The following is a 24,096-nucleotide window of genomic DNA, read 5'->3' on the forward strand; positions in this document are numbered from 1 at the left end:
CAATAAAAAGTCCAAAATGACATGTTTCAACTTTTAGAGAAAAGAATCAATTGAAGCATGACAAAGGAGTGTGGCGAGTGAGATTTGTTCAGTTTTAATTTTGATTATTGCATTAAATCTTCACTCACCGTGATCCCCTGTGTTTAAGTGCAAGCTCTGGGATCGCCTAATCTGCAGCTTTGAAGCCCCATCGTCACGTTCGCCTTTGAAGCCTTATCGTGAGTTGGCAAAGTGACTGAGACCAATTGGAATTTAACTCGGCACTCTGTGACTGTTGACATCCCACACACTGTTGTCCCACCTGCTGACAGGCAATTCAGCAGATGCCAAAGCAGAACAATTATTCACGAAGCCAAGTGAGGGCTGCAGGTCGAGGCTACGGACGGTCGGCTTATAGATGTATCCATCAGAGTGTCACGATCTGGGTTTGGTGTCTAGTTGTTTCCGGTTTTATTTTGGTAATCTCCCGGTCTCTGTTTTTGGTTTGAGCTTTACTTCCGGTTTTTGTTCTTCTCACAGCTGTTCCCTGTTAGTACCGGTCCGCATTATCCACACCTGCACTTCATCGGCTATTAGTTCACTTTGTATTTAACCACCACCTTTGTCCTCGGTTCCCCGCCAGATCGTCGTTTGTGTTTCCTCGCTCTAGTGTTTGTATGTTACCGTTGTGACCTGAGGTTTGGATTAAATATTAGTTTGACCGCATCGCCTTGTCTATCGTCTCATCGCTGTGCATGTGGGTCCGTTCATTGCCGTTCGCTGACAGAACGATCTGGCCAGACTTGGACCCAGCCAGCGCCCAGCCTTCACCCCGGTCAGCCGCCGCCGTCTCTTCTTTTTTTCCCCTCTCTGTTTGGCTCCGTGTACAAGTCGCTCACCGGAGCAATGGATTTCGTTTTCCTAAGTCTACCGGAGGACATCCGTGGCGATCTCCAGGGCTTAGCCAGGAAATATGCAGAAGCACCCAGCCCCCAGGTTCGGCTCTCCGTGGTAGAACTAGCCATCGAGATACTGGAGGACGAATACTGGTGGCGTGAGTACCCCGGGGTGCAAGCGTATTTCGAGGGGCTCCGACTAACGCGGAGGGGGTCGCGCCCGTCGCAGTCCCGGCGGACCTCCAGGAGGGGGTCGCGCCCGTCGCAGTCCCGGCGGACCTCCAGGAGGGGGTCGCGCCCGTCGCAGTCCCGGCGGACCTCCAGGAGGGGGTCGCGCCCGTCATAGTTCCTGCCCTCCTCCAGGAGGGTGTTGTTCCTGGCGGCCCGGCCGCACCTGCATCGGTTCCTGGCGGCCCGGCCGCACCTGCATCGGTTCCTGGCGGCCCGGCCGCACCTGCATCGGTTCCTGGCGGCTCGGCTCCGGCCGCACCTGCATCGGTTCCTGGCGGCTCGGCTCCGGCCGCACCTGCATCGGTTCCTGGCGGCTCGGCTCCGGCCGCACCTGCATCGGTTCCTGGCGGCTCGGCTCCGGCCGCACCTGCATCGGTTCCTGCCTCGTCTCTGGCTCCGCCGCCGGACGGGTGGCCTCGCCCTCGGTACCTCCCGCTGCTTGGATGGCGCTGCCTCCTGCGGCGCCGTCCGCCTCGACTCCTCAACCGCCTGGATCAGCGTCCGCCAGGAGGACATCGCCGTTCGGGGGGATCCCCGTGGACGCTGGCCCAGCCCAAGGGCACTGGGTGGGGTTCCCTGCCTCAGCGGCGGCTGGGCAGGCTCACGCCGCGTCTCCACCCGCCTTAAGAAGGAGCAGCGGGACTTTTCTGTTATTCATGCACCCTGGACATCTCCCATGGACTCTGTTCTTGTTTCACGGACATTCGTGTTGTCTTCTTGATTTTGGGACTCGGTCTTGTTTTGTTTTTCTGTTGGGTCCTCTGGGTTGTCGTGTTTGGGCGTGAGTTTTGGTTTTGATGGGGGTTCCCGTTTTTCCCTCCCCCAGTCCGCCCTCCGCCCGCCCTGTCGGTGTTCTGTGCGGGTTGTTTTTGGTTCTGTCCCTCCGCCGGTCCTCCCTCCGCCCGCCCTGCTCGGGTTTGTTGTTTTTTGTTTGGTCGTCTGGAATCCGCCCTTGGGGGGGGGGTACTGTCACGATCTGGGTTTGGTGTCTAGTTGTTTCCGGTTTTATTTTGGTAATCTCCCGGTCTCTGTTTTTGGTTTGAGCTTTACTTCCGGTTTTTGTTCTTCTCACAGCTGTTCCCTGTTAGTACCGGTCCGCATTATCCACACCTGCACTTCATCGGCTATTAGTTCACTTTGTATTTAACCACCACCTTTGTCCTCGGTTCCCCGCCAGATCGTCGTTTGTGTTTCCTCGCTCTAGTGTTTGTATGTTACCGTTGTGACCTGAGGTTTGGATTAAATATTAGTTTGACCGCATCGCCTTGTCTATCGTCTCATCGCTGTGCATGTGGGTCCGTTCATTGCCGTTCGCTGACACAGAGCAGTGTGTGAACTCTGAGTTGAGCCAGTCTGAGCTTTCTGTCTGCCGGTTTTTCTGCTGTTTGTCGCCTCTGTTTTTTTCCATAATAGAAATAGAAAGTCATTTCAACATTATAACCCAAGCTTAGAAAGCGTCTTTGTGCCTTTCATGCCACCCAACCCCTGCTACTTTAAAGTACATAGTTATGCATGAGGTTATTCTTTGAACAGAAAGTAGCTGTTTCTCAGTAAGGTGAACCATTTAAGAAATGGGCATTTGTCAAGTCTGAACTCTCCATCATAGATCCACACTTTTTCCCATTACCGCCATGTGGTATTGTTAGAAATGCTAACATGCTCATTGTTATTATTTGTCTGCAGCGCTTGAAACCTGAAGTAATAATGCACAGGTAATTGCTGAAACTTAACTCTGATAGCCCTCTGAAGTTATTCACAACTCTCATTAAAACTTTTAAAAGCAATCTCACCTATAGGACATTGTGTTTGAAATAATGCATACAATGAAAGTTGATAAAAATATTATATGTGAAATAAAGATATATCTGTGAAATAAAGATGCTTGTGTTTGGGGTGAAGCCTCGGTTAAAGTAGGTGAACCTCAGTAAAAACATTACCTACAGCAGCAGATGGGAAGTTCTGTCACATTATTAGTGTTCAGACCTTATTGTTCTGACCAAAGTCTCAACCTCGATGTTATGAGGCTGCGGACAGATCTACTTTTTGTGCCTGTGTAGGGTAGGCTAATAAAGAAAGCTGGACTTTTGTCTCCGTGGTGTGAAGAATAATCGCATTTACAGTGAGAGATGGTTTTCTTGTCCTGCTAATCAAGAATCAGGAAGGCAGCGGAGCGGAGGGCTGAAACCCTGAGTAGCAAGGCATTTTCTAAACGGCTCACGCTGCCAACATTAATAAAGCACCATCGCATTCTTTTGCCTGTTAGATGATTGGAGCCTATGTCTTCATTTGAAACCATGAAGAGTATGCGACTGTAAGAGAAAGTCACTCCAACCAAATTCAAGGCATCTGTTTATTAAACCTAACTATGTAATCATAATCATACATCCAGGATGGTCCGCTCCCCCCCATTAACCTCTATTATCCTGACAAGCAGTGTCTAGTTGGTTAAATAAATATCATTATAGGGGAACATTCATAATGGGTTGGGGCACTTTGAATCGTGTGGAAGGGACGCTGCCTGTGGGGCCTATTGTGTTTGTTAAACACACATTGTGCCCCCGTCTTTCTTTCCAGCCGCTCGTCGGCACCGAGCCGGCTGCTGTGGATGTTTTCTGTGACTGAAGTCAGCGGTTTCATCTAATTACAATGCTGCACTTCAATCATGGTTTGCAGCTTGTGAAGATAGTGATCCAGAGGAGCAAAATACATCTGCGGATCAAAGGCGCCGAACAAAACAACTAATGTGTGATTGCGTATGTAAGCAAATGAACAATGTGTCTTATGCCTCGCTTCCTTTTGATTAGCAGGCAATGGAGCTAATGCCAGAACATTTCACTGTTAAATCCCCAAAGAAGATTAGCATTTGTCCTTAATTATCTTGCCTTCTGTAATTACATACATTTAAATCTCTGATCAGCTCCTTCTCGGAGATATGCAGCATTGCTTTCTGACATCTGCGCTTGAGGCAGCTGCGAGGACAGAGTGGTACATTAGCAAGCCTAACTGGGTTAAGCGTGCAACTAAAGGCCTTTTATCTGCACTTCTTCATAGCAGTTGCGTAACTATTTGCTCCTAAGTCGCGGATAAACCTGCTCGTAAATAATGTATTATGTATCTGTGTACGCTTGTCTGTCTTTGCGTGTGCTGATCCATGAATTTGTCATCAGACTGGGAGTGTAATGAATCATGGATGTGGGTGGATGTGCCAGACTTAAGCTTAAGATAAGACGTGTTGTTTTACATCTAAATGGTAACAGGCGTCTCTGTGTGGAGAAACTGCTGTGACACGTGGCTCTTTCTCAGCATATTAGCGGCTGTGTCGGTGTTGTCACTTCGGGCTTTACTTACAGTCTGTTTCCCCCGCTGCTCACCCGATTAAATCAAAGTTTACGCTCTCACTTTTAGCCCCTGCCTGTCTCTTTGTCAGAGTTACATGCTGACAGGGGGAACACGTTACCAAAGGGGAGAAAGTTAACAGCGCCGCGGCGCTTTTAGAGAAATGTGCGAAAGTTTCAGCAGCGGTGAAAGAGTTGGTTGCACCACAGACTGGCAACGCTCCATCAGCTGCCATGTACAGTGTGTGCTCTGGGATGTCTTCACATTCCCACTTGACCCACCTCTGACCATCGTCAATCTAGACTTATTATTAATGATGTAGACAAACTTCATTGTTTTTACAGAAAGGGGTGAATAAGATCAGAGCATTTCTGTTTGATATGTAGAATAATTTTACATGTATAAAGCAGCAACAACTAATTCCAGCGCCTCATTTTAACCCAGTGTCTTAGCAGACTTTAGCCACGCCCCCACCGCTAGCCCTGCCCTCGTTTCTGCCATTGCATGACTCTGTGCATCCTCCTGTGCAGAACACCTGTTAGCCGTTAGCTGACAAGTGTTTGTGCTGTTGACCTGCAGCAATCCATTAGCCCTGCGTCGGGCCGTGGACCCTTCATAAATCCACTCCTGCTGTTTTGTGTATTTTATGGCAGCAGGGTCTGTGGTTCCTACTCGGATATTTCACATTTTTGTGTCCGCCCCACTGTCTCCATTTTTGTTGGCACTGTCGATATTGAATCTCACCAGCTGAAGTCGGCCCGACAGCCCGAGCACAACTGTGATCTTGCGAGCGTGCAGCGTATCGACAGCTTGGTTTTAAATTCCATCTCGGGTGCAAATCGGCCGACTAGAACAGTACAAATATGGTCTAGTGAGCCAAAATCCCATCTAGGTTCAGAGATGGTTAGTCCCCAAGTTCCCCAAGTCGCTGATGTCTGTGCTCTCTGGAAGCAGAGTTCAACATCTGCAGAAAAGTTTTATTTGTAAAAATGTCAATTATATTGTATTATTATGCCGATAGTGTTATTTATGTTCTGTTGTTTGTTTTGTTATCTCTTTTTTATGCAAAACCAGAAAAACAGACAAGTTGACAAACTCAAAGCCATAACATCATAAACATGCAGCTCACACTGCTGCCTGCTGCTCACAAAGCTCTGTTTTGTATCGGCAGCATCACCGTTTTCAAGATGGTGAAAGTAGCTGGATGTGTCAAATTATATGATTTAAAAAAAAACAAGACTGAAGGATGAATGGAGTGGTGCACAGCCTACGAAAGCTAAAAGCACCTGCTTCTCCTTTCAGCTGCCATTCACACTTAAGGACAGTTTTGCCCTTCATTGATTTTTTTTTTCCCTTCCAACTTTTAGTGGCCACCAGTGGTTCTCCGCCTCCTTTGACAAGTTAAGTCGATTTATTGCATCAACAGAAACTTCAAATTGAAATTGACTTGCTTGAGACTAGCAGGGCTTCCCGGTGCAGCCAGAAAATGTCATTTTCTAAACTTATACATCATTATGACAATAAACTATTTGCTCCTGCGCCAAAGTCTAACTGAGGCATTGTTTCACACACTTGATATTCTGGGAAACACGGCTGGAATGAGCTGTTTTCTTTGACTTTTGCCAAGCAGCTGATGCATGCCAGTAGAATCTGACCCCGAGTCAGCCTCAATAATTCCTTGTGTCTTCAGCACAGAGAAAACACGATTGCACACGTTACAGGAAAGCGATACAGCATAACACTGAAGAACACTAGCTGAAAAAATAAAGCATATTTGTTGCAACCTTTTAACCAATTAGAAATCACATTAGAAAAAACTAATTGGATAATGAATTTCTCCCACTACGCTTCGCTTGCCTCAAACTCTGTAGAGTATTATTTTCTCTGTAGGCATGTGTTAAACTGATCCTGGTTTGGAATTGTTGCACCTCCACTCACTGGAAATAATGTGTGACAGCTGAAGAAGCTGTTGCATTACTAAAAGATTACAGCGCCGTCGCTTAATAGACAAACAAGAGCCTCAAAAAAAAAATCCCCAAATCGAAATCGACTGCTTCATTTCACCTTATACATTTGGCTGTTTGGATTGTTTGTCTCTGTGGCTATGGAGGCTCGTGTGTTACTCAGGAGACAACGGGCTGGCGTTGAACTGTTGATAGTGCACCTCATTATCGTGGCTTGGTGCTTCTCTGAGGACTGATTAAGGATTAAGCACGTTTGAGAGTGCCAGCACGTACGTTCTGAGTCCGTCTTCCTTTATAACCCGTGCACAGCTCCTTTATCTATAGTCCACCTTACAGTATACTGTAAGCATGCAGAGCACCACTGTGCCTGCCGCTATATAGGATCCATCAAAAATGTCCCTCTACCTGAGTTTCCTGTGCACCAATCCCCCTCTGGTGCAGTAATGTCTGTAGCGTCTTTCCCTCATAGACACAAAAACTCACAAAACTTTAATCTCTCACGTAGCAGCTGTTTTACAACCTTCTGATAATAGTCTCTGATGCTTTTAGATGTAGAGCGGCTGAGGGAAGATAATACAGCAAGTATGTCGAATATGTGCCACCTTTTAAAATTGCACTTTTTGTACGTATCGGTAATGAGTCCACGAGTAGCGATGTAATCAGTGGAGCCGTCTACGCTGCCGCCTGTCGTCTTCCAAAACGCCGAACGCCTGAACGCCTCTGCAGACACGCACTCACCACCAAAGCTGCTGCTCTCACTCCAACATGCTGCTCACGCTAGGAGTGCTGTTAGCATCCGACTCTTTTTTCTGTCTAATGCATTCTCAGTCAATTCCTGGTCCTCTTATATTTTACTAACAAATTAGATCTCTGAAGTTAGTGCAAAATGCAATTTAAGCTACTATTGAACTACTGTTTCTAGCAGCCAATTAACTTTATTTTTTCCAAATTCATTATAGTAAACACATTAGCTTAATTAACAGATTCACTCTGAGTTGATCACTTAATGATTAATAGTTAAATTATTCAAACAAACCAATTGTTGAAACATTGAACAACAGAGAAAATATGAAATGTCACACACTTAATGTAACTTTCAGTAACTGATGCCTCATTTCCACAAAGCTCAGCGTACAAGATGTACAATCTTCTAATTCATGTTTTGGTTTTTTTTTTCTTCCTTTCCCAGAGCTGTCAGAAACAAATCTGATGGAAGCAGGGGCGAGACGGAGAGAGAGTGTGTGGCAGCCAGCGAGCAAGCGATTATTTCCAAATGAGTGAATATTGGATTGTATTAGATTTAAGGCTGCCACGAAGGCATGGCAGGGGCCTCGTTGACACGCCGGTCTGATAATCTTTATTGGTAAAACTAGTAATTTAGAACAAATCTCTAAAACCAAACCGAAAATGCTATAATGAATCAAAGCGAACTTTAATCACACGGCATAAAAGACAAATAACACACAATCCTAATTACGTCTAATTAAACCATCTTTGTCCTTGATTGCATCGTTTTGTATCTTGTGAAAAGAGAAAATGTCTAAACATTGTTTTAAACCTGCATCCTGTAATAATGATCTTTTTCAGCTTGGTGAAGTTTAGACAGCGTTGTTCAGATGCATCACAGTTTGGGTCACTAACGACCTTTCGCCTTGTTGTCCTAAACTGGTCCTGATGCTGGGATGTACGTGCTGCAACCAAAGGTCCCCAGCACTCTGACTGCGATAGCTGTGGGGATCTGTACGTATCTGGCACAGATCAGTGTACCTCTAATCTCTCATGTCTCTCAGCATCTGATAGTAAAAAGCGGCCGACCTGGCTGGCGACGCAGTCATCACCGCGCTCAGCGCTAGAAACCAGGCCACACCTTTCCCGCATTTAACACCGTTTCTGACAGATCGTGACGTGCATTATCGCTGTACACTTAAATTTTTTATTTCATCAGACCTCAACCTTTTTTTCCTCCTTCCTTCTTTTTAATTCATGGCTTTTCAGTAACCCCCCTCTCCCGAGCAAGCGAGGTCTGCAAATTATTTAATAGCGTTCCCAGACACAGCGCATGTGTTTCTGAACAAGTATTAGACGTGTTTATGCTTATGTTTTTATGCTGCGGATGGATATTTAATTCAGTCCAACCAGCTGAATTGCCTTGAACTCATAAAAACCTCGCAGACATTCAAAGATGTTATTCCCATATTACCGTGAATGAATCCTCTCTCCTCTTATTGACCAGAAACACATCTGTGGTTTGAATAGAGGCTTCAACAGAACAACAGAAAAATAACATCCTTTGCATTTTTCAGTTTCTAAAAGCAACGGTTTGTCTTGATAACAAATACTCCTCATGTTCACCTTTAGCTGCTGTTCAGATATTAGCTTCATAGGGTGAGGTTATGATTTCCCCACTACAGCTTTTGTTGCAGTGTGCAAAAGCAGCAAAAACAGGCCTTCTCCACAAGGTAACACAAGCGTGGTGTTGAAAATGACTGTGACATTTGAATATTGCTGCTCAGTGCAGTAATTGAGTGCAACATGAAGGCGATCATCACATAGTTGGATGTTTAAGTAAAGTGTTAATCATAAAATTTCTAGACAGTGAAATGTAGTTTGTCTGGACTTGCACTGCCTCCAGTTTGATGCACTTGATGCTGATGGACGTGGGCTCAGCGGCGCTTTGAGCTGTGATATACAGTAGAGGAACCCCTGTATGGGGTGCATTCACCGCCGTATCAAAGTTGGTCTGTTTCACACGATAGAATGTTACCGACAAATATTATCCGTCCCCATTTGGTACGGTCTGCCTCTCTTTGATAGCTCCTGTGATGAGTGTCCCAAAATCACAGGAGAGTTTTGATCAAAGACTCGGAGCAGCCTTTTGAAAAAGCCGGATCCTGTGGCGGTGATGTGTAAAAAGCGTTCACACGGCGCCCGCTCTGTCTCTGTCTCCCTCAGGTGAGCACCTGCGCGTCTGTCCTCAGGGATACACCTGCTGCACGTCCGAGATGGAGGACAAACTCAACCAGCAGAGCAAACTGGAGTTCGAGAACATGGTGGAGGAGAGCAGCCGCAATATGAGGGTGACATTTGTCTCCAGGCATAAAAAGTTTGACGGTAAGTGACGGACGGCCGGTTCACGGTGTCTGTTTAACGCAGAGACGGCTGCTGTTCCACACAGCGTCGCAAATGTAGAGTGGAGAAGTACAGTGGAGCTGGTAAACATGATTAAATATTACTATGTCTGGTATTAATAAGATATGACTCTTCTGGTGCAGAGTTTGCCTCATCCACCAGCGCCTTGTTACAGTGCAGTGCCGTCGCTGCTGCTCATTCACACTCACACACATGTTTTGCTGATTGCTGGATTGATTGGTTGATGGGAATGTGACTTTGCATGCAGGTACTTACATCCACTCAGCGACAATCTGACACCAACTTGATGTTTCTGATGGACACCTGTGTTCTGTTCATACTCCATGTTCCCACGTGGTTCCCTCCATCAGATCACGGTGCTAATGGTGCATATATGCTGTGAACTGGTGACTGTGAGCTGCAGTTGGAACTGTGGGCTTCCTTTCTCTGACTCCTTCCCGTGTCTTATTTTTTGTACACTGGAAGACTGAATCCTCAGCATAAAAAGACACTCTAATGAATTTTGAATCAGGACATTTTCTGTGGTTCCTGGTAAACCACATATCCTCCCCATCTCTGCGAGATCAGCTGTGTAACAGCATCAGAAAGGCAGTAGCTGGAAAAGGAGAGATGGATGTTTTCACCTGGCCAACAGCCATAAAGAATAGTTTTCTTCCAATTTGTCACAGCAGAGTGTTAAATGATCTCTCTGTCAGGTTGGCAGTCAGGTGAGGACAATACCTGCGTGCTGGAGCCGCAGCTGAGTGGGAAATTGCTGAATAGTTTGTGTTTTAATTGGCAGGATTAGTATAAATAGCAAAGGCTAAGGCGCTAATAAATGGTTTTCAACGCTTGAATGAAGCCTCCAGTACATAGGTTAGTCAGTGCATCATTTTGCATTTAACCAGCATTTTGTATTACTTTCATAATGTTCCCTGGCCAATTTATATGGTAAACCTTCACCTACACACGCACATCAGAAGCACCGACTTGCTTTTTTTTCTATGTGGGTGTGTTGCACCTGAATGAAATAAGAGCAGAGTAGATGGATAATTATTCCTGCCACTGTTGCTGATGCAAGGTCAGTAGAAATCCAATCCTGAGGTCCAGTGTTGGGGCTGAGCAGGGTGAGATTTGACAGAATCCAGCCATCTTATTTCTTTATTGAGCTCTTCTGTGTTGTGCTGGTTTAGCCTGCTATTGTCGCGCCGCTCCTTTCATCATCACTTTCGAGCTAAAATAAAAGCACGATTATGTGAAAAATGACTCAAGCACAATGGTGAGACAGACAGCGGTTTGAGCCCAGCTCATTCATGAAGAGGCATCTGCCACGAGTCTTGCTGTAAAACAATGACTCCCTGTTGGATAAGTACCAGCTTAGACTGTCTAGCTCCAAGGCCACGGCCGGCATGTTGATGTGCTGCCGGGCTTCACGAGGAGCAGCTGGTGTGAGCTGCAGCTATCGCACTGGAAATGCAGGGAGGTGCGGTCCATTGCAGATTTCCTTTAAACGCCCTGCAAAGAAACGGACATATCATCCAGAATCCTGGTGCAGCACGGTGGACGCGTGTCTTTGGTCATATGTACCAAAGGGGAAATCCTTAATATGCAGTCAAACATTGTCAAAATGTGGCATTCGCACCTTTGCTCCCAGATTCTGCTGCATTTTTGAAAATATGTGTAATTTATGAGCCTCACATCGCGCCATGAATCCATGAAATAATAAAAATATCTCACATATATGTACACAACACTAGATTATCCGCAGTCCTCAAACTCTGGTGAAAATACACAGCACACAGAAGCGCCAGTAATTAGACTGTAAAAAAAAGGTTCAGCTCTGCGTCTGTAAAAACATTAATTGGTAGCCATAGGTTATGCAAGTGTTGCCAGATAGTTTGAAATGTACAGTAAAATACTTTAAAGGCTGGGGTGTATTTCTGGTTAATGGTGCCGTTTCACAGACACTGCCTCTGGAACAGTGTCCATATATCTGCACATTTGCACGGCGACGCCGGTGACACAAATCACTTATGCAATTCCACCTTGTGTGCACCTACATCACGCCAGGCCGCTCGACACCGCGTTCCTCCCTGTACCTCGTGGGGTTTGATTCATCCTTCATCAATTTTATATGCCCTCATTTCTGTCCCTAGTTATTTATAGGGGCCCTATTATGAAAACCTTAACTTACTTTTTGATTACGGACTGCTTCCCCTGAAGGCCTGTGGATTTTGATGCATTATTGAGCAATCCTGTAGCCATAAATGACTGTTGCACGCTGGAATTGAGGTTTGGGTTCTCTGAGCATCCACTAATCCAGCTGAGGAGTTCTCAGTACGTGTAATATTCTCCCCAAGAGACTCGGAGTCCGCTCATATTCCAGTATGTGAGATACTGGGAAAGAAACTCACAACCAACTCTCTGATGTTGTTATATATTTGTTAAAACTGTGTATCTGTGATGATTCTGTGACAGTGCTTTCCTTTAGGTGAATTAAAATAATGCTAAGAAATGATGAAATCAATCAATGAAATCAACACAGAAAATACAGTGTTTGTGCATGTGAGTGAAAGCTGAACGAGGGAGGAGGAAACTCAGGAAATTCATCCTCATGTTAGTGATGAATAGCAGATTGTGAACTACGATAACCGCTGCTGGGTCGAGTCATTTCTGCAGGACACACAAAGACGAGCATATGCATTTGTTCTGTGGTTTTCCATTGGTCTACAAGGATTTATGTTTCAAAGCTCGACTCAGTGTTTAAGGTTCTGCCAGATTCATTGCACTTCTTTGCAATCAGCTGTGTTTTTAATGCATGTGTGACCAGTGCATGCGTGCTTGTGGGAGAGTTTCAGAGGGCAAAGTTTAGAGTGTTCAGCATTACCCTTCTCCCTGCGCCGTTTGTTCTCGTTGTACAGTAGGAGCTCATTAGACTCAGTTTTGTTGATGCCTTTCTGCTCTCTCACGAGACCTTGGCAAGAGATTAGTGTGTGTGGTTGGTTGACTAAAGTCTGGGTTGAGCAGCAGCCTTGGTTGACTGGCTTCTTTGATCCTGCCCCAGCAGAGCTCCTCTGCTCGGCGCTCAGAGCGCCAGTGCCCCTCATTCACTGCAACAATCCCTTATTTACCCTCCGACTTAAACCACGGCTCAAACACAATGCCCCATTCTCTTTAATCTGTGATCGCAACAAATTTGCAAGCTGCGAGTGAACGGTGCCCGTCAGCGAGCACAAAAGGCACCAGCAGCACCTGCGTCTCACATTTTATGTCAGATTCTCACAAAAGGACCTTTGGTCTTAATGGGTTTTAACAGAAACCGATGAATAGAAAGTGACGAACACTACTAAGAATTACTCTTATTAATATTGTTGTTACTGTTATCAGTATCCTGAGCTGTCTGGATTTGACCTGATGCAGTCTATTGTGACAAAAGTCATAATAATAATAACATGCAGCAGAAAAATGTTTTGTAGGCAACATAAGCCTTTTGTGTTTTCTGTAATGTCCTACTGTCTTATTATAGTACAATATACATGTATAAAATATGGTGAACCTAAACAAGGAGCCACAGATCTTAAAGAACTACAGTAGTTCAGCTGTATGAACCTGAACACGTTGTCATGTACAGGTACAGGGTGCGTCTGCATAGATTCAGTGTCTTTTCTCTGTAACGGAGCTCCTCGTTACCAAAACCGCCTCAGTGTTTCACAGTGGAAAGACTGAAAACACATATTTATTTTATGTCAACATACAGTCCAGCTGATAAGCATTATCGGAATGCTTCCATTTAGTTTCATCTGTCAGGAGAACCTCCTCCCAGAAGCCCCTCCGGCTTGTCAGAGTGGTGTCAGAAAAAGCCCAGCTGGATTTTTTCTGTTTCGGGGTCATCGTAGGTCCGCTCCCATTCACAGACTGATGTGTGGGGAGGCTAGACAGCGTTGTGATCTGAAGGCAGCCGCTGTTGCTTTTGAAGCTTTTCTTGTTTCTTGTTTTTTATTTTTTATTGCTTTTTTATTTTATTGGATCAGTGTAGACTCAGTCTTCCTCCTGTGTTTATCGGCTGTGGGCTCAGTTCACACATTCATCAAACTGTATGTTAATTATTTGCTTTGTTTTTAGTTGCTTCATCTTTATCAGAAAATAAATGCATCACATCTTTGCACTGTGAAGATCTGTTTACCGCCAGTTGTATTCAGAGCATCAGGGCATCTTTGCCTTTAGAACAGATTGTCTTAGAGAGGAGGGTGGTGCAGGAGTTGATTTCCCTCTCCAACAAAAGTAATGTCTCATCCATCTCAACCACACGTGTACCTGTGTTGTCTTGATTTGCTGTGAAGGATGCTCCTTCCTATCAGTGATGTATTTTATACAGGAAGAGAAGGGATGAAGCACTTTCCAAAAACGATCAACCAAATCTTTTTATTTTCACCTCAGAGACCTGAAATATGATGTTGATGTGTTGTTGTGGTTGTTTTTTCTGATTGTGTTGGAATATCGGTGCAGCCCATTTCTTAATGAATTGATTCTGGTTGAAATTAAAGGATTAATAAAAGGATTCTGCTGCCTTTCTATCTAGTCTGTTCTCTCTGTAGCAGGATTCCCAGATTCAGATATTTGATGGGAATAAACACAGCAAAGGAAACAGCTTCGCCTTCAACAATATTGACCCAACAGTTATTCAAGGCCAGTCCTGTATATTGTCTACAGATACAGTATATAAGGCCGCTGTAACTTCCTCGCATCACAAACTCATAGTCCTTACATGTATTATTCATGTTTGACATCCATTGAAGAACTTATCATGCAAAATGCCCACAATTCATTGCTGACATCAAATGGTTACATCAAAACAGCATCTCAAAGGTCCTCATTATACAGCGCCGCACTCGCCCCAGTTCAAGTTACAGCAGGAACTAGAATAATAATTGCATTTTTTTTCTCACAACGAACATTGTAATCCGTTAAGAACGTAAACGATTGTTTGACTTAAAATTTTGATGAATCATCTTTAATATTCATCCTTGATACAATTAGGCTTGTTTTGCTTCTCCAATCTTGAATAATAGCTGGAACACATTTAATTACACTATGCACAAGCTCCACTGTTGCAGTCGGAGGACTTGAATTTGTGGACTGATTTGTAATTCCTATTATTCTTTGTGCATAATATAATATCCAACATGATTAATTTATAATATGAATAAATTGAATAAGGAGGTTACACTTGATACTCAGTGTGAGATTTGGCCCCGTTTACACTTTACACCGCCGCTGCTGTGGCCAACTGGACGTGAATTTGGCAAAGTTGAACTTGTTAAATCACAAGGACCTGTTTGTGAATCCACTGGGTGCAGCGGGAACTTGATGAGCTTTAAAAGTGTTCAGCTAATCCCATAGTATTTTTGTGTTATTTTGTGTTTTCCTTGTGCCATATACTGTATATGTACTGGATACAGTGTTTATCTTCCAAATGTGTAGGTACAGTAGAAAGGAAGCTCTGACATTTTATCAGGGTCCAGCAGTCACACAGCGCATATCAAAGTAATTCCAGATTTTCCTCTGTGACGTCTCCGCCAAATCAAATTTTCCATATAAAGCTTAAAATTACAAACCACCTTCAAAGAGCTTAACCGTTTTTGTAATAGACCTTTGGTTTTGATAAGGAAAAACTCCCTAAAGCCAATATAATGGAGAAAGAGGAGCAAGAGAGGAGACGATCCCTCCTTTACACAGACAGACACATAATCAATGCATGTATCTACAGTACAGGCAGGAATAAAACTGAAGACACAGGCTCCTTACACACGCGACTTAGAGTCCCGTCTGGACTTATTCTTTCATAGAGTAGAGTAGTAGGAGGTGCCTCCCTGAGGTAGATGGTGGGAATAGTTGCGCTAAAGCCAGATGTAGGACACACTAAAGAAATCACAGTACTGTAGTTTGTAACAAGGAGCCAATCACACAATTCCTGCAGAATGCTGCTAACATACTGTGGTCTCCATACTTTCTGTTGCTGTCCTGAATGGATTGTCTGGAGGCTGAGGCTGTGTTCACATACTACAGTACATCCAACATTACTCAGTCTTTACTGGGGAGCTATCGGATGCTCATCACACACACTTCCTCTGGGCAGTATCTGTAGAGGTTTATGGGTTCCAGTGCACATCTAATAGTTTGAAATGTGTTGCCTTTAAACTCTTCTTATGCGTCAAAAGTGCTGCCTCTTTGAATTGTTGTTTTGAAATAATTAGCAAATGAAGCTAGTAAGTCGGTCACCTTAAATTCCTGCAGTAGGTTGTCCTTTCACAGGTTAACTGGAGACTGTGAACTGGCCATATGAGTGTGGACCTATATGTGGCCCTGTAATGAAGTGTCCTGTCCAGGTTGTAACCCTCCTCATCCCGGTGACAGCTGGGATGAGCTCCAGCACCTCTGCAACCCTTACGATCACAGGCAGTGCAGATGGATGACCTGTAAAAACGCTACAAGGATTAATCTGACATTATATCACTTTTAGTTGTATTTTGATGTTATGCACCACAACTTTGTTGTATCTACTCTTCGAATGAATAATTGCTATGAGGAAACAAACTGAAGAAGCCTGAAGCAGACACCTTTGTCCTAGTATGGGACACATTACACTGGACATAAAACAAATGTAGGGGACATAAAGGACACCACAGGACTTGGAAACCATCTGATGGTACAAGACCTTCATTACACAGGAGATCACACTAAATTACACGCAGGACAGGATGCTGGTGAGGGCGTGTGCTGATTTAACTCCCGCAGTCCATCACTGAGCTGCAGGGGTTAAAATAAATCCTGACACTGGTGATCTTTTCATGTGAAATCTAAAACCATGTGGGCGCACGGTTCCTGGAAGTGTTCATAAATAAATAACTTGTGTTTTGGTGTCCGTGTGTCATTTTAAGTGAATGTCAGGAAGACTGTAATTCTCCCAGGGCCCACGGAATGGAGAGTGTCCAGCAGTGCTTTCGCTGAGCGCTGGTGGCAGCCTCCATCATCTGGCACAGGCTGCAGCCCCGTGTCACTTCTGTACTTCAGGATGGATGGCTCTGTGCGGCCCGGACACCGTTAACTCTGCCCCAGTAGTGAGCTTCAAGGAGAGGCTACGCAGTAAGAGGCGTACCGTACAGGAAGTGGACCAGGAAGGGCCTGGTGCAGTGCGATTCCTCGCCTCAATGTATTTATTAAATTTAACCTTTATGTCAGAAATTGAAACATATACACTGTGAAAACTCACTTATAAAAAGTCCCATCCTTGGAATATTGAGTTTTCTCAAGCTACAGCTGAGATTGGGCCGAATGGAAAATATGAAAAATCCCCTGACCCTCCGCATCCTGCTGAAGGTGCTGCTGTGCGTCCCTCACAGAGCCCCACTGTTCCGTCTCCTTTGATTTCTACGCATCATTTAAAAGTGACTGAATGTGGTGACCGCGAGCTTGGCATAATTCTTAGTTTAGCGATCGCTTGAGATGTGACAGTGAGTAATTGCCATGTCAGGCCTCACGTATGAATTGTGACAGGAGAGATTTGACATCAGGAGTGCTGGAGGAAAAGGCAGTGATTGTTCTTGCATTGCAGAACAAACCACACCTGAATATAAATAACATTTTACATGTTATGAATCTGCTTGATAAATGTCTTTAACTCCTAAATGTAGAGTGGAGGAGGTTTGGCCATCAGACATTAGTTTACAATCAGTTTTCAATTATGTCTAAGGGTTATTAATTTAATGAGCATACAAGTCTAGAAGGACATAGTTTGATAGGCATTCCATAGCATTGGCTTTTTATATTTAGAGAAAAATATCTTTTCTTGTTTGTGTCCTCTGAAGTATTTGCACAGTCTTTCTGATATGGCCTCATTCCCTTTGCACAAAGCGAACTCCTGCACGTCTGCCCTCGATGCATCGCTGGGAATGCAGTGACACACCAACACGAACGCTGAGCCAGGACGTTCCTGCGACAGCCTTGAGGGAGTGAATGAGTGACCACTTGTGTGAAGTGTTTGGCCGTAGACGTATAGTACAGCAGTCCTTCCCCGGCTTAGACCAAAGCTAACCTTCATGCGTAAATGAGGGAGCAACAAGGACACAAATGCATAAAACCAACCCTGTTTCTTTTATTTCTTGATATCCCTACTCAGGCACAGGATGGATTAGTCTGACAAAGCTGTCTGTGTATGGGAGCTTTCATGGGAAGCGGCTCCTCAACAGCCAGGTTGAGACAAAGCTGCTTATCCACAGGGTCACTGTAATGGAATGGCGTATGCAGCCAATTTGCTGCTTCCTATTGAACGGGTGTGAATATCATCCACGGGATATTCTGAGTATTGTTAATCGACTTCTCCAGCGCCTCTGAACGCTGAACTCATTGTCAGATGATTGTCGTGCAGAACTTGTTACCCCTCATAATTATTAGCTCGTAGCCGTTCGTGTGCTTGCAGTTTGTCAACAGATTTCACGTTCTATCTCTAGGGCTGATGCTTAAAGTCTCAAATAAATAAAAAAGGAATTGTAGGATATTTACCTCGTTCTATCATTGAAGTCTAAACCAAGTGTAGACTGTACAACATGGAAACCTTAGTCTGATGTATGTGTCATGTTGACTGATGCCATGTACTTGTTATGAGGCAAGTTAGTCAGATAGGTTATGGATTACCATGAACACAAATCTTTATGACCCTGGGTGTGTGATCATCCAAGCAGTAGGAAAAGAGTAATAATTATTGATCTTTAAACACATTTCTGCAAACTTTGCAAAATTCATTTTGCGAAAGGATAATCATTGTAATGAAATCAGTGGTTTTATCTAAATGCTAGACAATATACAATTTGTTCTGACTGGCGTCATTCTCCACATATGGAGAAAATAGTGTCTGTTTTTATAGCAGTTGTGCAATAATCAAATAACTTATTATGCAGTAATAATTCTAGCAAAACTGTGTACTGTACCAGCAGGTTTAGTGTTGGGTGCCTCACACTGGCATAGTTTGGTGAAACGTTTGCTACTTGCTCAGTTTTAGTGTTTTTGTTTCTTTTGTGAGGGCCAGTGTTTGTCTTTAGATGTGGTGAGAACGTCTCATGCACGCGTGGGATCACGCAGCAGAAACCCTCCTAAAAGTGCTAATTACCAAATTCATGCATCTGCTGATTGCGTCGACGCTCTCAGTACCTGGACGTCTCCGCGGTGCTTAGGACTTCTGCTGCACTTCAGGGAATTATTGCTGCTGCAGCATTACAATGAGTGGGAGTTCTTCACAAATCAACAGGGCGCGGAGCCAAATCGGTGCACAGTGAAAACAGTAAACAGCAGAACATTAATCAGGACAAGAAGCATAAGAGAAAGAAGCAGTGTTTGGGCACAAGCCCAAATCCAGGCAGCCCAACGCTAGCCAGACTCCATACTGTAGGTGCGAGTGTGATCACTGTTGATATCGCCATCATAATGCATTACGTCTCCACACTCTCTGGTGATTGGCTCAAATGAATCTCCTGTTCACACGAAGCAACAGATCCAAAAAGCCCCTCACCCGAGCGGCGCCGCCTACTTGGAGTGAGCTCTGCGTTCACGGGCTCCATCCACTCACTCACCACCAATTAGCTTCATAGTCCAAACCTCCAAATCGTCTGTCGCAGACGCAAACTCGATGCTGTAATTATGAGTCTATGGGCTGTTGATGTGACTTTAGCTTCCGTGAGCCGCTAGTACTTAATGTGTGTATTTGGAATGTGCGTTGCCCTTGTCATTAGTGTTAAATCTCCAACCCTTGCTACTTTCTATCCGTTCTTTTCTCTTTTCTGTATCTTCTTACCCTGTTGAGGCTTGTGCAGACTTCAGGATGCGCTGAGGAAGAGGTGGGGGAACACCCTCTATTAATATTAAATGGAGATCTTAAATTTCTCTTGCTTCATGTTTCTGCCTTACAGCATTTATTCCAATACCAAGTTGCACTGTGTATCTCATTAAATCTGAGGGAAAGTACGACCTTGTGCTTCAGGACATTGTTCATTTCACTGCAAAAGTGAGGTGTGAGAATGTGCTCTCCCTTCCGCCGTCCTAAAACTCGTCAGGCCTCATTAACTACAAAAACAAGCCCAACTAGCTGCCGCGAATGGTTATAGCGATTGCTTGAGTCGAGAAAAGACGGTAGCTCGTGAGGAGAGACTGAAACCCTGTTGGAGAAGGCAATCACTGAGGCAGGCAATAATGGGGAAAGTCTCATGGTTTATGTGATGCCCGGTGCCGAGTGGCGTGGTTTATAGCTTCATACAGTGTGGGCCGTGAAGCTATATGACATGTAGTAGAATCTGAGCCAAAAAGTTTCATAATTTTAAATTAGAGGGGAATATATCACGTTTTAGCGCTTTTAATCTGAAATCAACGGTTTCAAATAAAACGCTGGGACCATGTGTAACATGTCCGTGGCCTAATCCATCTGTGTATCAAGTTTTGCTAAGCGTCAGGCAGGAAAGACTTTAGTTTAAAAAGTGAAAGCTCAGTATCTGACTGTTTTCACTAGAAATAATTCCCTAAAGGTATTTTGAGGTAGACATGTGCTTTAAAAGGTTTATTTGACCCAGACTTATCCAACAGTGTGGAGATATTTCCCCCAAAGGGGTTTGTGCTCCTGCTACCGTGATTCCCCAACATCTCGCATAGCCTCAACTGGATAATGAAACTTAGAGCAGCTCATCCGGAGGGCTTTTAAACGTGTTCATTTAATCACCTGATTTCATGGCAACCCTTATGGTCCTTGAGAAACTGTGCCCTGCTTGTTTCCTGCTCAGCCCTGACCAGAGGACCGGGGGGAGTCACTCCTCCCCCACACACAACACACAATCTGGGCTCACAAGTTCGCTCAAACAGACCCCAAATGGCTTGAGCACTAGAAAAGTGAAAGTTACTTGCACAAACTGCACTGAAGGGCCCGTGCAACTGCTGGCTAACCTACATGTATCTCTTCAATTCAGCACGTCGGACTTGGCTGCTGACAATGGCTGGACTATTCAAAACTGATAAACAAGTGCTGCTCTCAGGCAATCTCACACACACACAAGCACACCAAGCTGAAAAAAAACCCATCCCTCACTAGACAGCGCCACATTTGTCTTTTAAGTACTTGTAAAAAAACATTCCCCAAACTCGCAAACAAAATAATTCATGCTTTAAATGTCCGACTCAGACAGCAATGGATCTCAGCGAGCAGGCTAACAGCTCTTGGTCTGAGCCCAGCCAACGGTGCTTTCTGTGCCAGGATGCTCATCCCTCTCTTCCCCCCATGGAGTTAGCAGGCTTATATCATATTTACAGCTTGTAGCTTCCTATAAACTGAGAAAATTAAAATCCATTGCTCACTTCGGTTGTGGGTGCTGCAAACACACAAAACATTCCAAAGCAGATCACTTTTATTTCGCTCCCTAAACTCAACAATTCACGTAATCTCCCGTTCTTCTCTGCTGCAGCGCTAAGTTAGTGAATCCTGGCGAAGTTATTTGGAAGCGTCTGTGGAGAGATTGGTAAGATCATAAAAAACAGCGTTGGGTGGCATTCCAAGTGAGAAATGGGTCTGCATGGATAAGATGTAATGCACAAGAAAAATGAAACCCACCAAAGGTTAAACAGGCCAAAGAAATGTCATCAAAATGCCATTTAAACATGATCTGGCCTTTTGGATTCTTTCATCACATCAAACTTTGTGCCAGCGTTGTGGCATGAATACGAGAGAATGCGGCACAGTTCTGTGAAAAGGTCAATCAAGATCCGTTTCGAAATAAAACCTGTACTTTTAAGATAACTTGCAGATGAATATGTTTCATGCATCACAAAGTACGTTAATTGAAATGGATATCTGAGATGTGGAATACGGTGACGCGAAGGAAACAATGTAGAAATCTGTAGCTTTTTTAATCAAAGGTGTGTTTTAGGTTTTAGAACAAGAACATCCTTTATGACGTGAACAAGCCAAACATTTTCACACCTCGTGAATTTGAATTATTGTTGTTCAGTCACTTGAGCGCACATCCGTCCAGTACAGCAGTGTTTAAGTTGAAGCTGTCAGCCGTAATAAGTTTACTAAAGTATAATTTTTTATTAAGGTCTTAATGGGTGATGCAGGTCGTGCAGTAAAAATTATTATTAAATTGTCATCACCATATTTAATAAGAATTTTAATAAGAATTAATAAGAAAAAAACATCAGAATCATATCTTATTTTAAGCTTCAATTAAAACTGTAGAGCAGAGTTTGTACATTTGTTTGTCTATAGTTTTTGTCTGGTGCCTCGGTGAGTCAGCCCCATCCAACCCACTTCCCACAGTGCAGCAGTGATACATTATGCAGTTGCGTACAAGGTACAAGACACTGTAGTTACTGTAACCTCTGTGGTGCGTTGCCATGTTAAATTCCACCCGCTTCGGATGTTATCAGCCATTACGAATGGGCTGATCAGAACTTATCAGCGCATTCGAATGGGCCAGTAGGTGCCTGCTCTGCCTCCTCGCGAACAGCTAGCTAAGTTGCTATGTTAAGCAGCTTTATAGGTTATTGTGGTTGGGGTTAGGGCTGGATAACGGGTGGGGGGTTCAGGTTACAGTTAGCTAACACAATACCGCTAGCTACTTGCTAAGTTTTGCTCGCTAATAAATCAAAATCAAAAACTTCGATCCTCCCGTCGGAACAACAACCGCTCAACAGCGCCCCCACTGACTCTGCTGGTTAAATCATCCGAGCCGTGATCAACCTTACGAATCAATGACGAGGAACTACTGCACCTATTCACCGCTGCCAGCAGGTAGATGGGCACCTGCCGGCCCATACGTATGGGCTGATAACCACTGATAATGACCATTGAATGGCGTGATAACGTCCGAAGCCGCTCTAAATTCAGGGCAGCAGCTGCTCATAAACGTGACTTCTGCAGATGCACAGTGATAAATACAGACAACTTTGAACCTCATTGCCTTTTATTTAACTGAGGAAGAGAGAATCTGTGAAAAATACACTTTAAAACTTTGACTGTTCATTTTGTGCAGGGGACAAACGTTTGCTTGTTTAGTTTTTTTCAACTCGAGCCTCATGGTGACCACCAATACCTCCGACCGTGCAACTTAAAATACCCCACCAGGTTATAAACTTCAGCTCCACTAATGTTCTCCCATTCAGCGGAGCTAATTAGTTTGTGCCTGGCAGTCATCCGTCTCCCGCGGCCACCGTGGGCACGCCTCACCTTCACTTACCCTCCGGTGTTAGACACAACAGCAGCTGGAAGTGGCTGATTTCACCCTCTGTTCTCGGGCCTCGGGTCTCGGGTCGACGGATCCTATTCGCGGCGAGTGTAAGGATCAAACTGAACCGGGCGTGTGCGCTCGTCGGCATGAAAACGAATCTGCATGTGAGTGAAATGTATTCAAATTGGTCGGGCAATTCAGAAGCTACAGTAGCACTCTGTTGTTTTCACCTCTTGTATTTGAAGCAGCACGCTGCACTTGTGTTGTGATTATCTGAGCAGACGTTTTGTGTTGTATAACGTATAAATTTCAGCATTGGCATCAATCAGCATTATTGTATGTATTTCAGCATCAAATTGCACATGTTGAATCTCAAAAAAGGAAACAGTAAAAGCAGACGAGCTTTTTAATTATCTCAACAATTACTGTACCTACATGTAATAACAGACTGAATTCACACATCCTTCATAGCCTTACCTTGATCTTGGGAGGTTAATGCAATTAGCTCCAGCTGATCCTCACATTACCACGATGGAAGCTGTTATTGTTTTGTGAATACAATGCAAATTATCCTTGATATATTCATTTCATTGTGTTTCACAAAACGGCTGAAACGCTTACTGCATTTGTAAAAGTGCTAAAGTCTCACGTGGCCAACGCCCACTGGTCAATTTAACTTCACCAGCCTGAAAACGGCGAGACAGTGGAAGATATCGCACCTCTTCAGTTTTCATTAACTCCAAATCACTTTCCACACACAGTGCAACAGTGCACAAAGGTAATTAATTTCCTCAAGGACAATTATTTTAGTGCTTTGAGATAATGACAAGAACTCCTCCAAGTTCAATCTTGTTAGACACTGTGGGTGGTTTTGAAGGAAAATTACCCCCAGAGGACTTCTTTGGAGGCAATATTGTGCAATCTCTGGTGATAAAGTCAGTGTATCTTAATTGTAATACAGCACTGTATGTGCTGTACGTATGACATGTGCATCAGTCCTAAATATAAGTGTTTTTTTCCAACACACACACACACACACACACACACACACACACACACACAATAGATTTGACTGATACCCTTGTCCATTTCTTCTTGAGAGCAGGGATGGCAGTAACGGCTATAGCCTCGTCTTGTTATCATAAATCAGGTGCACATAATGTGAGGCACAGTGAATGACACGCAGGCACCCAAGACGGAATGATTATGGTTATTTTTGAAGACGGAGGCACATCTCACCTGCAGTGTAGGTGGGAGTGGGTAGGGGTTAGGAAGAATGTGTTATCAGTGGGCGTCCTGGGG

The 24,096-nt window shown here is 44.3% G+C and overlaps 1 protein-coding gene across 6 annotated transcripts in view; it reads left to right on the forward strand.

Annotated features, from left to right (window-relative positions):
* The window catches only part of LOC114851904 (glypican-6-like), a 148,928-nt gene that overhangs the window by 70,399 nt on the left and 54,433 nt on the right, over positions 1-24,096 (forward strand). For 4 of the 6 annotated variants that reach the window (XM_029143783.3, XM_041070004.2, XM_029143778.3 and 1 more), the window contains one exon: positions 9,359-9,517. In XM_029143783.3, the coding sequence (XP_028999616.1) occupies positions 9,409-9,517 (109 nt within the window). In that variant the 5' untranslated portion in view covers positions 9,359-9,408. Of the gene's footprint in view, positions 1-7,595; positions 8,147-9,358; positions 9,518-24,096 lie in introns of all 6 variants that reach the window. The other 2 variants (XM_055507307.1, XM_055507308.1) reach the window with 1 other exon arrangement.

This window comes from Betta splendens, chromosome 3, assembly GCF_900634795.4.
Source record: "Betta splendens chromosome 3, fBetSpl5.4, whole genome shotgun sequence".
NCBI lineage: Eukaryota > Metazoa > Chordata > Actinopteri > Anabantiformes > Osphronemidae > Betta > Betta splendens.